This window comes from Tenrec ecaudatus, chromosome 4, assembly GCF_050624435.1.
Source record: "Tenrec ecaudatus isolate mTenEca1 chromosome 4, mTenEca1.hap1, whole genome shotgun sequence".
Classification (NCBI taxonomy): Eukaryota; Metazoa; Chordata; class Mammalia; order Afrosoricida; family Tenrecidae; genus Tenrec; species Tenrec ecaudatus.
Genome location: NC_134533.1, coordinates 22,553,490 through 22,569,953, shown reverse-complemented (window position 1 = coordinate 22,569,953; position 16,464 = coordinate 22,553,490). Strand labels below are relative to the sequence as shown.

Below are 16,464 nucleotides of genomic sequence, written 5' to 3'. Positions count from 1 at the left end.
TTAATAGTTCAATAGTTTCTATTTTTAGATCTTTCTGATTGTCTTGGTTTTAGAACTATCCATCATCAAGTTTCTACTTCATAAAAGCATAAACTCTAGTCAGATCTGGATTTTTCAAGCCCTGTCCTCACCAATTTCTAGCTGTATGGCTTTAATCATATTATTTGCTAATTTAACCATTGTCTTCATATGTAAAGTATAAATAGAGTTGGTATGAGGACTAAATATATTAATGCATACAAATGAGGGACAGATGGGCAGTCTGCTTATGTGAAGATTTACAGGAAATCCAAGAAATAGTTCTACTCTCTCCTAAGGGTTGCAAAGATTTGGAATAGGCTCTATAGTGTTGAAAAAATATATACATTCCACCTCAAATGTATATATAACTAACAGTGTTTGATCAATAGGCAATCTTATGAAAATTTAGATAATTTTATCAATATTGATGGGAAGTATAATGCAAAGAAGAAAGATGATAAACATGAATTCACTGACTGACAAAGTTTAGAAATATTTCTATAATTTTTCTTCTTTGGGTTCTATGCATCTGATATCCAACCAACTCTAAACACTACACCTATTAATTTGGAATTGCTGGCTGGGGCACAGTTATTTGTACTGCAGTCTGAAACAAAGTTTATTTTCTGAATATGAAATCATACTTCACCATGTTCAGGATTTTGTCACTTGAAAGTCTAATGTAATCCTTTAAAAATTTTTACAAATAGTTTCCAAGGAAACAATCCAAACATCATATCATTCAATAGTTCAGTCATATCAAGCAGTGTTGTACAATCACTGCCACCATCATTTTTCAAGACATTTTTTCCCTTCTTGTACTCCTCTGTACATCTACCTATTCCCCATTCCCTGCCGTGTCGTACTCCCCAGGAACCCTCTTTCCAGTTATTGTCTCTACAGATTCACCCAACATGGATTTCCTCAACTAAAAACAAAAACATGCATGACAGAGAATCAAGAACATTGCCAACTATAGCAGAATTCAAAAGAGATCATCCCCACTTTTAAAAACAAACAGAAACAAACACCCACCCCCTGGAAATATTAAAAACCAGATCAAATGCAAAGTGTCTCAAAAGTGAGATAAAGTGTAAAGGTTTTAAACATGCAAATCAGATGTATTATTTTAATTTACTACAGACCTGTCAGACACAGTTCTACCAGAATACTATATATATTAATAAAGCAAGTAGTGCATTGGACTGGTAGGTAAATGTTCGTCTGCCTGCAAACACATCAATACCAGTGGTATAGCTGTCCTCTGCTTCTTCATCCTCTATGTAACTTCAGCCTAGGTCCTCAGGTTACAGGTGTTTGAGGTAGAGTCTTAATAGAAACAGAAGAAAAACAGAAGCAGACGTGGTCGTCTTTCTCCCATGGTGCAGCTGTTGTGTTCGAACTGCTGACCTGTTGGTTAGCATCTCAATATTTACCCCACCGTGCCCCAGAGTTCCTTTAATAAACTACGCTCGTGGGAACACAGGAGCCTCGGTGGTGCAGTGGCTCTGCACTGGGCTGCTACCTGCAAGGCCGGCACCTGGAAACCACCAGTGGTTTCCCGGGAGAAAGACAGGGCTTTCCACTCCTGTGCAGACTGATCGTCCCAGAAACTCACAGGGGAAGTTCTACTCTGTCCTATGGAGTCACTGTGAGTCAGCACTGACTTGATGGCAGTGACTGGTTTTCTCTTCTTTTTTGTGTGTTGGACATACTCATACATGCTGGGAAGCAAAACAAAATAAAGACAATCATGTAACCTGCTTGATTGTAATAATAGCTTTCTCCCATTTTGGGAACTGATTGTGCCATATCACTGAGGTACGTCTGTATTTGGTCAGCATACAGACAATGTGGTGAAAAGATACAACTCAGACATGACTTTTCTGATTTTAAACCACTCAGTGCTGGAACCCCTTATTTTTTTCCCTAACAGTGAACTTGTTCAACATGTTGGTTCTGCATGAGCATAATTGTCTTTGGAGTTTCCATTCTTTGTAATATTTTGTATTATTTTCTATGATCCACCCAGTCTATTGTGTTTGCGTGGTCAATTACACAAAGGCAATCAGGTTTCTGGTAATAAATGTTACCTTTCTACTACTAATAAGATGTAAAATCAAACAAAAATCAGATGGTCATAAGTGAGGCTAATGGTAACTCAAGTCAGGGACCACCTGCATTCATAGGGAGAATGTTAGAAATGGGAAACACAATGGAAACAATGTAGCTCAACTCAGTCCATTTTATAAATTTGACAGAAGGGCTGAATGAGAAGTGGGGAGTGAGATGATGGGGCTATTTTCAGATTACTAAACCACAGGGAGTGTCTAAGCATCCTGCCCTACCTTTAACTTTCTTCTATTACTACTTTGTTAGAGGCTGAAAAAAATCTTTCCAGAGATCTCCTGGAGCTAATTGAAACAGATTTTGAAGCATTTCCCAGGTCATCACTTATTTGGCAAAGCTTCACTCTAGAGAAAGGAATTCCCTTGGGAAGTCATTCCTTTGATTGCGTGTTTGATTTAGTTTATTTTAAAGAGCTCAAGATCTGAGCACTTAACCTTACAGGTGGGAGCAGGTTTTATACATTAAAACAGGACCTTAAATTTAGGATCTTCCCTGAGGTTTTTGCTTATTTGTTGGATATTATAAACTCAACTCCCAGTCTAGAGATACATCACCCACATTATATTTACTTAGTTTTGTGATTCAGATTAGACATTATCCACGTTATTTCTTAGAAGTACTTGGGATTATTGGTGATTTGTTGGTGGGGATAAGGTGTGCTCCTTGGATTACAGTATAAACCACTAACCCAGTATACCACCAGAAGGCAGCCTAGTTCTGTTGAAAGAATACTGTTTTCTGATACTGCTTTCTGAGTTAGCAACTTGGACACACACTAGTGAGTGCATTTAGGAAGCCATTGAAGCTCTCCACGTCTTTGTCGTCTTATTTTGTATACGAGGGAGACTGAACAGTCTCTCAATTATTTTCATCCCCACTTCCCGAGTGACCTCACTGAGCATGATCTGGGCTTTGCTCATTGGGACCTTCAATGACTATTCAGTCGGAATAGTAATATTAACTAAGGGGTGACAGAGAAGAAGTCATCCCAGTTTTACTAAGCCAGAATATCTCCTGGAGTGTCTAACTAAATGGTGAATTTGACAGAATTGGATACATTTGATAAACATCTGGTGTACTTCCTTGCTCGAAGGCAGAATTGAACTACGTTGGATTTGCTGATTTAAAGGTAGGTGGACAGTAGTCAGATGCAGTGTGACCAGATTTCTGCAAGGTTTAGAGATTCTAAGCAGCTGTGGTAACATGGAGAAGTCAATCCTGCTTGTGAGCCACAAACATTTGTCCTCTGTTATGGAGAAACCTTAGGAGAGTTAGATAATTTCTCTCCTTATCTATGAGACACGGGTGTTAACAAAAGCATCCCTGTCACAGGGTTGTGGAGAGAATTCAATGACCTAATGCATATAAGGTCCTTATAAGTTTCTTGTACTTATAAAATGTTATTGAAATGTTATCTTATTATTAAAGAAAATAGAATTAGTAATAAAAATGTAAGGAGAGCCCGCTAGAGAGATTTTAGATATTAAGAAAGCATATAGCTTAGTCGAAGATACAGACATAGAAGTTATCATTCAAAACAATTGGTGATTTCTGTAAGGGAAATGGGACAAAGACCTGTAGGAGCTTAACGCAAACACAAACCTAGTGCCCTCGAGCCAGTTCTGATTCCTAGACACCGTATCACGCAGAGTAGAACTGTCCCATCGGGTTTCTGTGGCAGGGAAAAATATTTCAGGAAGCATTTAAGGAAATATTTAAGGACTCCCACATTTTTTTCCTTTGGAGTGACTGGTGGGTTCAAACCATGGAACCATTGTTGGCAGCTCTCACATGTGCTACCAGAGTTCCTTATGAGATGTCACGGAGGCAGCACATCATTCCTGCGGAATCAAGACTCTTCATGTATTCTAGAGAGAAAGACTATAAAGCAGAGCGTGAACAGACCCCCGTGGTTGGAAAATAGCTGTGGGCGCTCATTTGGGGCAGGACCACAACAAAGGCTGTAAAGATCGACAATGGGCAGATCCAGAAGGACCGTGCTGAGAGCACTAGAATTCCCACTGTGCGAACTGGGAAAGATGTCGCTAGATTTTAAGTGCAGAAAAAGCACGATCAGATTTATGTTTCAGAGAAGTCGCCAGCCTCTCTCCAGGGCCCAGAGAAAAGAGGAACAGCCCCAGACTGGGATATTGAAGGCATGCTTACTTGAACAGTGTTGTCTTGGTGGTGCGGTGGGCTAACTGATGGATTGCTAATCACATCATTCATGCTGGAAACCCCCCAGATGCTCCTTGGGAGGAAGGAAAGTGTGTGTTGCCATGAAAATTTAAAGCCACAAAAAGATCCTATGAGCTGGAATTCACTAGATGACAGTGAACATTTTTGGGGTTTTTTGGTTGGGGCTCGTCATTGAATAAGCAGGACTGAAATTGGGTTGGAAGGTGGGTGCGGTTGGCAGGGAAAGATAAGCAGAGAATACTTCTAGTGGAAGGAGGTGTGTCGTGGGAATGAGTAAGGTAGCTTATGGAATGAGGGAAGATTATGAGAGAAGATGAATGGAAATTTCATGGGTGATTGTTGATGTGGCTCAGACTAACAAAACTAATGTTGAGTCTATCTGATGAAGTTCTAGACCTCTATAAACACAATAATTGTTCTTACAAGTCAAAGTTGTATAAATAACTCTAAACCGAATGTCCACCCATAGTCACCTATCAGATGTATATTTTTCACCAAATAGGAGTGAAAAGTTGCATATGATATATCTGACAGATGTTCATCTGATAGATGGGTAGAGCAGAAAGAATCAAATTGAATTAAATTAGGCAAAGTAACTTATTTGCTGTGGGATCTCTGACAGATTTTTAAATTTCTGAACCACATATAACAATGGGATTAGGAAAAAAATACACGTGTCAAGTAGCTAGCAAGGTGCAGAGAACATGGTAAGAAGTCAAGGATAGTGTTTCTTGGTCTGATCTATAAGCATTTTCATGACTTGTTTATCAAAAGTCTACTATATATCAAGCTTTATATGAGATGATACATGAAATGCAAGAGAAAATAGTAAAAACTGAAATAAAAATGAATTAGACAAATATCATACGGTCTTGGTTGTGAAGTAATAAAATGATCTGATGACAGAAAGGTTTAAGAAACACATATTCTAGCGTGGAGGATGGAGGAGATGGGAACATCTGCAGACTGGGAGATTTTGGTTTTGGTAATTCAGGCATCAGCTGACAGCCTGACCCTGGTGGCAACAGGAAAGACAGGACAAGGCACACTCCTGAAATGGTTCACAAGTAAAGTGCATGTATGTGGTGATTGGCTGGCTATGGGAGATAAAAGGCAGGAACAGAAGTTACAAGCTCGGATCCTCTGAGGGTGATGGTGTCTTTCAAGCATCTTCAAGGGCACAAATGTCTGCCCTTTCCCTGTTACGTCACCGCGTCTTCCCATTGGTGGCAGTTGTGCTCTTGCCTCTGTGCTCATTGAGGAGTGTTGGCAAGAGAGGGCTGTTGAGTGGTTGTATGACCTTACCTTTTCATCATGAATGATCTCTCCTCGTGCTGAGATAATGCCACATATTTCTAATGATTCTGAATGCCTGCTGCCCAGATCTGGAATTTAGCAATTTTGTTTGTTTTGGCCATGCGTTTCAATAGAATTTCTTCTTAATTTTTCTGAGATCTTTAGCTATTTCATAGGCAGTCTCTTCCTGCTTCTGGAAAGCATTCTGATTTCTTCAGTGGGGTTCCTTTCTGTTCTTCCTTCTCCATAGCAATATACTTGCCAGGGAATTCCATTCCTCTGACCTCTGTTTGTGTAGACAACATTGTAGTGCAACACTGATGGATATTTAGGTTGTTTCTAGCCCGCCCCTTCTTTAATCTTGTTATAGGATGAATCATTTGGGGATTTTGGAAAACCCAATATGCCTTTCTCTCCTGAATTTTGAGTGAATTCAGAAACCAGGCAAAGAAATAAAAGAGTAGGAGTTTGTGTGTGTGTGCGTGTGTGCAAAATATCACCTTTGTTCCAGAAACGACAATAGTGGAGATTGTATTTTGGCTCTGGAAGTCGTCTTCCCAGACTGAACCTCAGAATTGGTCAAATGCACACCCAGTCTCAGCAGCTTGGGAAGTAGACAAGCCTCATCACATAGAGAGAGAGGTTGCCCCTGGACAGAGTAAAAGCACACTGTTTGCATCACCTCACTCCAAGAGAGGGAGGAGAGAAGAATATGGCTTCGTATGCTTAATCTCTCCTTTCCAATTCAGTCATGTCTCAAGGCTAGAAAGCCTAGTGACTGTAGCTCCCTCTCCATCCAAAGAACCATCAGGAGTGGGTAAGGAACGCTCCCCTTAGCTTCCAACCAGTGGTGTGTGTTTGACAGTGGACTTTCCTGTAGAAGAAGCTCTGATTGTAGAGCTTGCTGATTTCTGTTCTTTAAAATAAAAAAAAATTTTATTAGGGACTCATACAACTCTTTTACAATCCATACATATACATACTTCAGTTGTATAAAGCACATCTGTATGTTCATTGCCCTCATCATTCTCAAAGCATCTGCTCTCCATTTAAGCCCTTTGCATCAAGTCCTCCTTTTCTCCCTCCCTCCTCACTCCCCTCCTCATGCGCCCTCGATAATTTATAAATTATTATTTTGTCATATTTTGTCCTGTCCGGCGGCTCCCTTCACCTCTTTTCTGTTGTCCGTCCCCCAGGGATGAGGTCAATGTAGATCCCTGTAATTGGTTCCCTCTTTACAACCCACTCACCCTCTACCCTCCCAGTATCGCCCGTCACACCCCTGGTCCTGAAGGTATCATCTGCCCTGAATTACCTGTGCCTCCAGCTCCTATCTGCAACAGTGTACATCCTCTGCTCTATCCAGACTTGCAAGGTAGAATTCGGATCATGGTAGTTGGGAGGGAGGGGGGGAGGAGGAAGCATTTAGGAACTGGAGGAAAGCTGTATTCTTCATCGGTGCTACATTGTGCCCTGACTGACTCATCTCCTCCCCTAGACCCCTCTGCAAGGGGATCTCCAGTGGCCGACAAATGGGCTTTGGGTCTTCACTCTGCACTCCCCCCTTCATTCACTATGGTAAGATTTATTTTTTCTTGTGGTGATGCCTTATACCTGATCCCTTCAACACCACGTGATCGCACAGGCTGTTGTGCTTTTTCCATATGGGCCTTTTTGCTTCTGAGCTAGATGGCCGCTTGTTTATCTTCAAGCCTTTAAGACCCCAGACACTATCTCTTTTGATAGCCAGGCACCATAAGCTTTCTTCACCACATTTGCTTATGCACCTGTTTGTCCTCAGCAATCGTATCATGGAGGTATGCACCCAATGATATGATTTTTTGCTCTTTGATGTCTGATAACTGATCCCTTCGGAACCACGTGATCACACAGGCTGGTGTTTTCTTCCAAGTGGGCCTTTTTGCTTCTGAGCTAGATGGCCGCTTGTTTATCTTCAAGCCTTTAAGACCCCAGACATTATCTCTTTTGAATGCCGGGCACCATCAGCTTTCTTCACCACATTTGTTTATTCACCAGCTTTGGCTTCAGCAGTTGTGTCGGGAGGGTGAGCATCACCGAATGCCAATTTAATAGAAGAAAGTATTCATGCATTGAGGGAGTGCTTGAGTAGAGACCCAAGGTCCTTCCACCACCTTAATACTAAACCTATAAATATAGGCACATAGATCTATTTCTTCATCCTCATATATTTGCATATATACATGTCTTTGTCCAGACCTCTATAAATGCCCTTTGCCTCCTAGCTCTTTCCTTCATTTCCCTTGACTTTCCTCCTGCCCCACTATCATGCTCTGTCCCCACCTGGGTTACAGCTATATCTCTTCCTTACCTTACCCTTGATCATTCACTACCAGGCCTGCCACTCCCACCTCACCACCAATTTGGATCCCTTGTCCCTGGGTTTGTTAACAGCATTTCCTTACCCCCCACCTCCCCCTATCCCATGTCCCCCCGGAACTGTCGGTCCCGTTGTTTTTTCTCCAGATAGTTCATCCAGCCTATCTTATTTAGACATACCTGTGGAGATAATAACATGCACAAAATCAAGACAGAGTAAAACAAAGCAACAGTATACAACAAAACAACAACAACAAGCCACTGGCAAAGAACAGAACACAACACATCAAGAGAGTAAAGCTTGTAGTTAGTTCAAGGATCGTTTGTTGGGAGCTTGCTGATTTCTATTGTGCAGGACTTTCAGCTGTGGGCTGATTCTCAGCCACTCACCTAATTTTGATGAAGGCAGAGTTGGGAAAAGTTGCATACCACAGGCTAAGTCAATGAGAGCTAGCTCCAACACATCTCTGCCTGCACCATTTGTACACTGATCCAATATATCCTTGGAATCTGTTGTTACAGGGAAAAGGGGTCACACATTTGATAAATACTGTCATTTTGTTCTCCATGGAGTTACATTTCTACAGCAGACTATGGGACTGTTTGTCTACTTACCCTCGCCAATTCTTTCTTTTGCTGTGATTGTCATAATGAAAAATACCGTTTACTAAATTATAGCATTCATTTGATCATTGAAGTCCTAGATGGTGAAATGGTGAAGGCATTGGGATACTTGAGTAAGAAAAACCTGCAGGGGACTTTCCAGTAAGGGAGAATCAGAAGGGACAGATAAAGGGCAGGCTTGCTACAGGATTCTTCCGCTGAAAGGGGTTATCAAAACGCAACGAGATAATAGAAATCTAGACGATTAACTTGAATAGCTCTCTAAAACTAGAATTTACTGTAGAGAATGAGAAATAACCCACAACTGGGTATTAGAGCCCGGTTCTGGGTCTCAGAATTCAGCACTCTGTGGGATCTTGGGTATAAACCATGCCTTTTCATTTTCTAATTTGTGCACTATTGTTGGGTGCACAATATTCATTGCTGAATGAGTATAGATTAGCTAAATGAATGATTGATTTAAATTTAAAATAAATATTTTCAATGTTTTTTTCTCACCTAATAACCGGGAGAAAATGAAAGAATATTATCTTTGCAGACCACAGACAACAGTGGAGTCCCTCAATGGTGCATGAGTGATGCAATAGCTTAACGCTTTACTTCTGAAACACCAGCTGCTGAAAACCTTATTCTATGCTGACGTACATGGTGCAATCTTGAGTTGGATCGACTCAGTCACTGTTTTTGCCGTGTGGTGGTGGTTCATATGTTCTCGGTGAGATGGATTGAGATTATAATTTTTGCTTGTTTGATTGCAGACCTGTCCTTCCCTGGCTGCCTCATACCCGAATGGGATCCACGGCTCATACAAGTAACGTGACCGAGTTAATTCTCACCGGCCTCTTCCAGGACCCAGAGGTGCAGAGAGCATGCTTTGTGGTGTTCCTTCCTGTGTATCTGGCCACGGTGGTGGGCAATGGCCTCATCGTGTTGACAGTCCGTGTCAGCAAGAGTCTGCATTCCCCCATGTACTTCTTCCTTAGCTACCTGTCCCTGGTGGAGATCAGTTACTCCTCTACTATTGTCCCAAAGGTTATCACTGACTTGCTCACCAAGATTAAAACCATCACCTTGCAGGGCTGTATAACTCAGATCTTCTTCTTCCACTTCTTTGGGGTGGCAGAGATTCTGTTGCTCACAGTAATGGCTTATGATCGCTATGTGGCCATCTGCAAACCCCTACACTACACAACCATCATGAGCCGGTCTGTATGCCACTCTTTGGTGGCAGGTTCCTGGCTGGGGGGCCTAGTTCACTCCATGATTCAGATCCTTATCACTGTCCGATTGCCCTTCTGTGGCCCCAATGTAATTGACCACTATTTCTGTGATCTCCATCCTCTCTTCAAGATTGCCTGCACTGATACCTTTGTGGAAGGCATTATTGTTTTGGTTAACAGCTTAATTGCTGTCGTAGCCTTTCTCCTCTTGATATCATCTTATGTTGTGATCTTGGTCCACTTGAGGAATCATTCCGCAGAGGGGAGGCGCAAAGCTCTCTCCACCTGTGCCTCCCACATCACGGTGGTCATCCTGTTCTTTGGACCTGCCATCTTCCTGTACTTGAGGCCGTCTTCCACCTTCACTGAGGATAAACTGGTGGCTGTGTTCTACACGGTCATCACCCCCATGCTGAACCCCGTCATCTACACACTGAGAAATGCAGAGGTGAAAAATGCTATGAGAAGGTTGTGGGACAAAATAGTGAACTCAGCTGTGGAGAGACAATGAAAGAAAAACAAGATAAAAATCAACCTATGAGTAGAGTGATCAATCATGTGCTCTGAGTTTAGTCAGCCATAAAAGAATAGCGAGAGTTAAACTCTTAATAGTATGTGCCGTATACTAGGGGAGGCTCTTCTTCTCTACTGTATTAATCACATCCTTCTGGTAATTGTCCACATTTTGGAGAGAGTGGAGTATTTTGCTCCTGTCCTTCTCGTCTTCAGTCATGTAGATTGTAAAGTGCAAGGGCTTTAGGGAGCGATTACCTGGAGATGGCCTCCCTTTTGTTTACTAATGATTTAATCTTGAATTCATTCATTTAACCTCTTAGTGTTAACATATTGTGGTGTATGAAAATATTGCAACAACTGGAGGCACAGAAGGTTGTCCTTTCTTTTGTCTCTCCTTTTTCTTAATTAAAAAATACTTTTATTGGGGGTTCTTACATCTCTTATCACAGTTCATACAATCATCCAGTGTGCCAAGCACATTTGCATATATGCCGCCATCATCATTTTCAAAGCATTCTCTTCCCCTTGAGCCCCTGATATCAGCTCCCCATTTCTTCCCTCCCTCCCTCCCTCACCCTCCCAACTTCATGAGCCCTTTATAAGTTATAGATTATTATTTTCATTTCTTATATCATCCTATGTTGCCCTTTACCCACATTTCTATTGTTCATCGCCCTGAGAGGGTGTTATAGGTTGATCCTTGTGATCGATTCCCTCTTTCTCCCCTCATCCATCCCTAGTCCTTTTGGTATCCCTGCTCTCATTCATAACCCTGGGGGAGTTTATCTATCCTGGATTCCCTGTCTTGCGGGCTCTTATCTGTAGCAGTGTGTATGTTCTGGTCTAATTAGATTTATAAGTTAGAACTGAGGTCATGATAGTGGGGAGAAGGAAGCACAAAGAACTAGAGTTCATTGGTGCTGTACTGCTACCTGACTGGTTCATTACTTTCCTGTGACTCCTCTGCGAGGGTATGTCCAATTGTCTACAGAAGGGCATTGGGTCTCCACTCCATGCGTCCCACCTCCCACACACACTCATTCACCTTGGGTATGGTTTTGTTCTGGGTCTTAGATGCCTGATATCTGATTCGACCAACATCTCATGATCACACAGGCTGGTGTGCTTCTTCCATGTGGGTTTTGCTGCTTCTCAGCTAGATGGCTGCTTGATTATCTTCAAGCCTTAAAGACCTCTATATCTTTTGATAGCTGGGCACCATCAGCTTTCTTCACCACATTTACTTATGCACCCATTTTGTCTTCAGTGATAGTGTCGGGAAGGTGAGCATCACAGAGTGCTGGGCTGTTAAAACAAAGTGTTCTTGTGTTGAGGGAGTACTTTAGTTGAGGCACAATGTCCAGCAGCAACCTTAATTCTTAACATATAGACATGAGTACATAGTTTTATTCCTCTCTTGTTTTATATATCTATATCTATCTATTTATATTCATATTTACTTACCTGTATTTAGACTTCTATAAATCTCCTTTGCCTCCTGTTTTTTCCCCTCTATTCCATTTTACTTTCCTCTTGTCCCACCATCATTTTTGACCTTCATTTGGGTTAATAATTCCTCGCTGCTACATTGCCCTTGAATAAGCCCCACAAGGCATCCTATACTCTTTTCTCCATTGATTTTGGTTCACTTGTTCCCTGTCCCTGGGTTGGTCCTCAATCCCCATCGACCCCTGTACTTCCTTTCTCCCACCTGCCCTTCTACCGTAACCCCCTGGAATGATCGGTCCTGTTCTTTTCATCTCTGAATTATTTGTCCTGTCTATCCTATCTAGATAGATATGCAGATGCATTAATAAGTGCAAAATCCCAGCTAAGGCAAATAAAATAACAAAGGAAGTCAAGATCAACAAAGCAGCAGCAGCAGCAGCAACAACAACAACAAAAAGAAAGTCACTGACAAAAATGGAAAGGCCGATAAATAGTTCAAAGCCTGTTTGTTGACCTTTACATGTTTTCCAGTTGAGTCTGATGGGGTGCCACACTCTGTCTCCAAAGCTCTTGTCTCTCCTCACGGGGGTACCAGAAATGCTTCTCTATTTCACTGGGTCCTTGCACTCCATTACTCAGATTTTCACATTTGGAATTTCATTTCATGGGAGAAGGGCATTGTTAATTAACAATGTCTAAGGAAGGCAAAATACAATAAAAGGATTTTATATCATGTTTTCCGTGATGTATAAAGCACTTCTATTTCTGAGCACTGAGGTAAGGAAATGTATTCACTTGGCTTTGTATTCATTTGTATTTAAGATGTCTTAATTCAAGTCTACCGTGCTGCATGTTTTTTTGTATAATCTGTGAGCTAAGAATAGTGTTTAGAATGGTTGAGAAAAAAGGGTAATATTTTGTGAACTGTGACCGTGTTATGATATTCAAATTTTAGTATATGTAAATAAAGTCAATTGGACTCTGCTTCACATGTTGTCCATGGCTTCTTCCAAGCTTCAGTGCCTGAGTCAAGCAGTTGTCGGAAAGACTGGCTCATCACAGACGCAGAATATTTGTTATCTGACCCTTTACTAAGCCCTGGTTTATGCCACAGAGGAACTTTTTGCTTACTCAACAAACAAGAAGGCCGAGGTCCCGTCGTTCTAGGGCTTGCTTGCTAATATTATGGTGCAAGCATCCCTCTTCAATTCTTTCATGTGTTCCCCAATGATTTAAAGAGGAGGGGAGGGAGGAGAACATCTTTTTTCTTTGTTAAATATTTCCCAGAAAATTTCTAGAATGATTTCTCTTATGTTTATTGGCCAGAGTGGGCAAAGGAGACAATGAAAGAATGTCCCAGTAAGGAAAGTGGGATTATATTATATTTTTAAATCAATATTGTGGATTGATTTCTGTCCCATAAAAAGATTAGTTGAATTACTAACCTCTTCCTCAACTAATTGAGGAATAATGGATAATAGTCTACGTAGTAGTAGCCATGTTTTTTTGAGAGTTGTTCCTATTTCCTCTCCCCCACTACAGTTTTATTGGCAGATACTTGACATATCACACAATTCAGTAATTCAATCACATCAAGAAGAGTTGTAAAATCATCACCATAATCAGTTTTAGAACATTTTCTTCATTCTACTTGTTACTAGCTCCCCATTTCCCTGCAACCTCCCACAACCTTCCATAACCCGAAGGACCCATTAACGCATTACTGTCTCAAAAGATTTACCAATCTTAGATTTAATATACAGAAAAAATATTTTGAAAAAAAAAACCCACCCAAAACAACACTAACAACAATAACCACAAAATAAAATCGATAGAAACTTTAGTCAAAGAGGAAGCGGAAAATATTAAAGATTAGAACACACTATTGAAGTGTATGATGTGTGAATTTTATATCAATAAAGCTATTAAAAATAAAGAACTGGAACAAATATAAATGGCTGAAAAGGGAGACCACATGATAGGATTACTTTAATTCTGAACCCCCTCATTTGCACACTCAAAAATGCAGAGGTGAAAAATGCTTGTGAAAATAGGGATTTTCTTAGCAGATGTTATCAAATTAAGGAGGTCATTCTGGAGTAAGGTGGGCCCTAATCCCAAGTACTTGTGAGTGAAAGTTGGTTAATGAGAAAGACAGGCACAGAAATGGAGTCATATACAAGGAGACAGCTGTGTGTGAGCACTTAGGTATTAGACAACAAACACCAGGAGACAACTTGGGATACCAGCAAAGGACAGAGACAGAAGATAGCCCGCATAATATCCTGAATTAAACTTCTGTTTTTAAAGCCACCAACCTGTCCTGCTTTGTTATGGCAGCCTAGGAAACTATGACACCCAAACACATTTTTTTTTCTCTTGGGCTGGACACATTGCTAACTGGACATCTGTCATTAGGAAGGAGTGTCTACCACAGGGAGTTACTTGGAGTATTCTGTCTTGGTGTATTAGTCTGTGTATTTTAGAGAAACACATCCACAGAAACTCATATATAAGAGAGAGTTTTATATAAAGGCTAAGTGCACATCAAGAAAACATCCCAGTGCTGCCCAAGCCCACAAGTTCAACATTAACCCATATGTCCAACACCAATCCACAAAGTCCTCCTCCATCTCACAAAATAGACGTAATGATGCCAACTGCAGGAGGAAAGCCGAGTCAGTGAACATGTAAGCATCTCGGCGCTGGCAGGGGTCTCCACACAGCTGCTCCAGCGCCCAGGGCTGCATCAGGGTAGGTCCATGTGGCTTCTCCTTGGGAATGTCTTGTAGGAAATGAGCCTTGCCAGCTGAAGCAGGGAACTGGTAAGGCAACTGCACCCTGCTCCGACAATCACAAAGTAAGAGACCTGAGAACTCGAAAGCGAGGCTCACAGAGCCATTTATCCCTCCACCCTTCAATTAACATCACATGTGTCTAACGGCCAGGTTGGCACAATAAACTAACTACCTCACTTGGGCTTACTGATATAGTTATGGTATTTGACTTTGGTGTCAGACTGACCCAGCTCTACCACTTAGGGCCTGGGTAACCACAGCCACTGACTCAACTCTCTTAGTTCACTTTCCTTGACATGGGATTTTGGGACCAAGTTAAAAAACCAGTCCCCCCCTCTTTTTCAGCATCCCAACTTTCCTGAGTGCAGTCTCTTGTTAATATCATTCTGGAAGATGAAAGGGAGGGCATAGAATGTGAATGGTAGGAATTAAACTATCCTTGGATTCCTGTGTAAGACAGGGCGTGAGTCTTGTTCATGTGTATATACAGATCCCTGTACCTACAATTCTGGACCAATTCCTGACAAATAAATTAATCAAATACTGGTTTGCTAGGATAAGTGAATTACCACTTGCTGATCTTTTGAAGGACTAAAAATATGTTTCTATCAACTCTTCAATAGCACTGGGATTTGCTGAGATCTGTAATGCGTGATACCTGTAGAGAAATTCTTAGGTACCTTTGAGTTTGTTTTCTCCTTGAGTTATTCATGCGGACATGTGTCTAGATAAAACTATGGGGGTCCTGTTATTTTGAAATGAAGAAGAAAACAAGCATTGGAGGACACCAGTGATATTTTCACCAGAATAACTGCACACAAAGCCTGGGCATGGATTCATGTAACCCGACTCCTAGGCTCTTTATGTGGCTCTTCAGCGCAACTAGGCTTTATTTTTCAACGGAGGAGAATTTTACCCATAGCGAAGTGCAGAGACCCTACTTATGTACAATCAGATGAGTTCTCACAACATAATATGCCTTTGCAACCAACACTCCAACCTACAAAATCTCCATGACCCCGGAAACAGTCCTCATGACCTTTCCATGCAACCTCCACCTCCCATTGCCAACCGCTGCTCTACATCCTGTCACCACAGATTAGTTTCCACTGTTCTTCTACTCATGAAGCACAAACTCTATTGTGTCTGGCTTCTTTTGCTCAAATTAATGTTGTGTGTTTTTTGAAATTCATATTTGTGTAGGTTGTTGGGGTTTTTTCTTTTTCTTTTTCTCAGTTATATTCCATTGTGTGCACACCTCACATTTATGTGATGAACCCAGTCTTTTTTACATTTTATGCTATTTCTGTAGTTACTGCTTCCTACAAGGGAGTTTGAGGTCAGAGTAACCAGGTCCTGCTTCCCAGGAGGATGCTTGGCTGCTGCTGAAGGTGAAAAGGGTACAGTACTCTGGGGACCAACCTCTTCTCTCCGGATCATCACAGCCTCTCCCCTGATATTTCCAGAACAAGTTCCACTCGAGCCGAAGCCACCAGAGTCCTTATTTCTCTGTGGAACGCATGGAAGGCAGCGTGGAGAGAACTCATCTTTGCTCTTGTGTTATAATATGTGGACCAGTGCCTTAGTGTCAATATCCAGAGTCGGAGGCTGCAGGGGGACCAGAGTCTCAGTGTTGAGACTCGGGTATGACAGGTATTGCGAGTTCTGAATGGAACTTGGGTGAACGTGCTGGGAACTGTTCTCAGAGCATCATCTGCACCTCTTTGGCCAGAAGAGAAAAAGTGATTGTGGTAAGAACAAACCATGGAAACACCTGGCTGAGTTCTTCGTTTAGTGACTGTGAACTTTTTGGGCAATGATTGTTATTCTAAATGGTGGCTCTGAAAAGCAGT

At 41.5% G+C, this 16,464-nt stretch overlaps 1 protein-coding gene across 1 annotated transcript; it reads left to right on the top strand.

The window, feature by feature from the left end:
• Positions 1 to 9,417: 9,417 nt before the first annotated feature.
• On the top strand, positions 9,418 to 10,359 carry LOC142446586 (olfactory receptor 4B1-like). Its single transcript, XM_075548334.1, has one exon. It carries the CDS (start codon positions 9,418 to 9,420, stop codon positions 10,357 to 10,359), a length of 942 nt encoding a protein of 313 aa, XP_075404449.1.
• Positions 10,360 to 16,464: the final 6,105 nt, after the last annotated feature.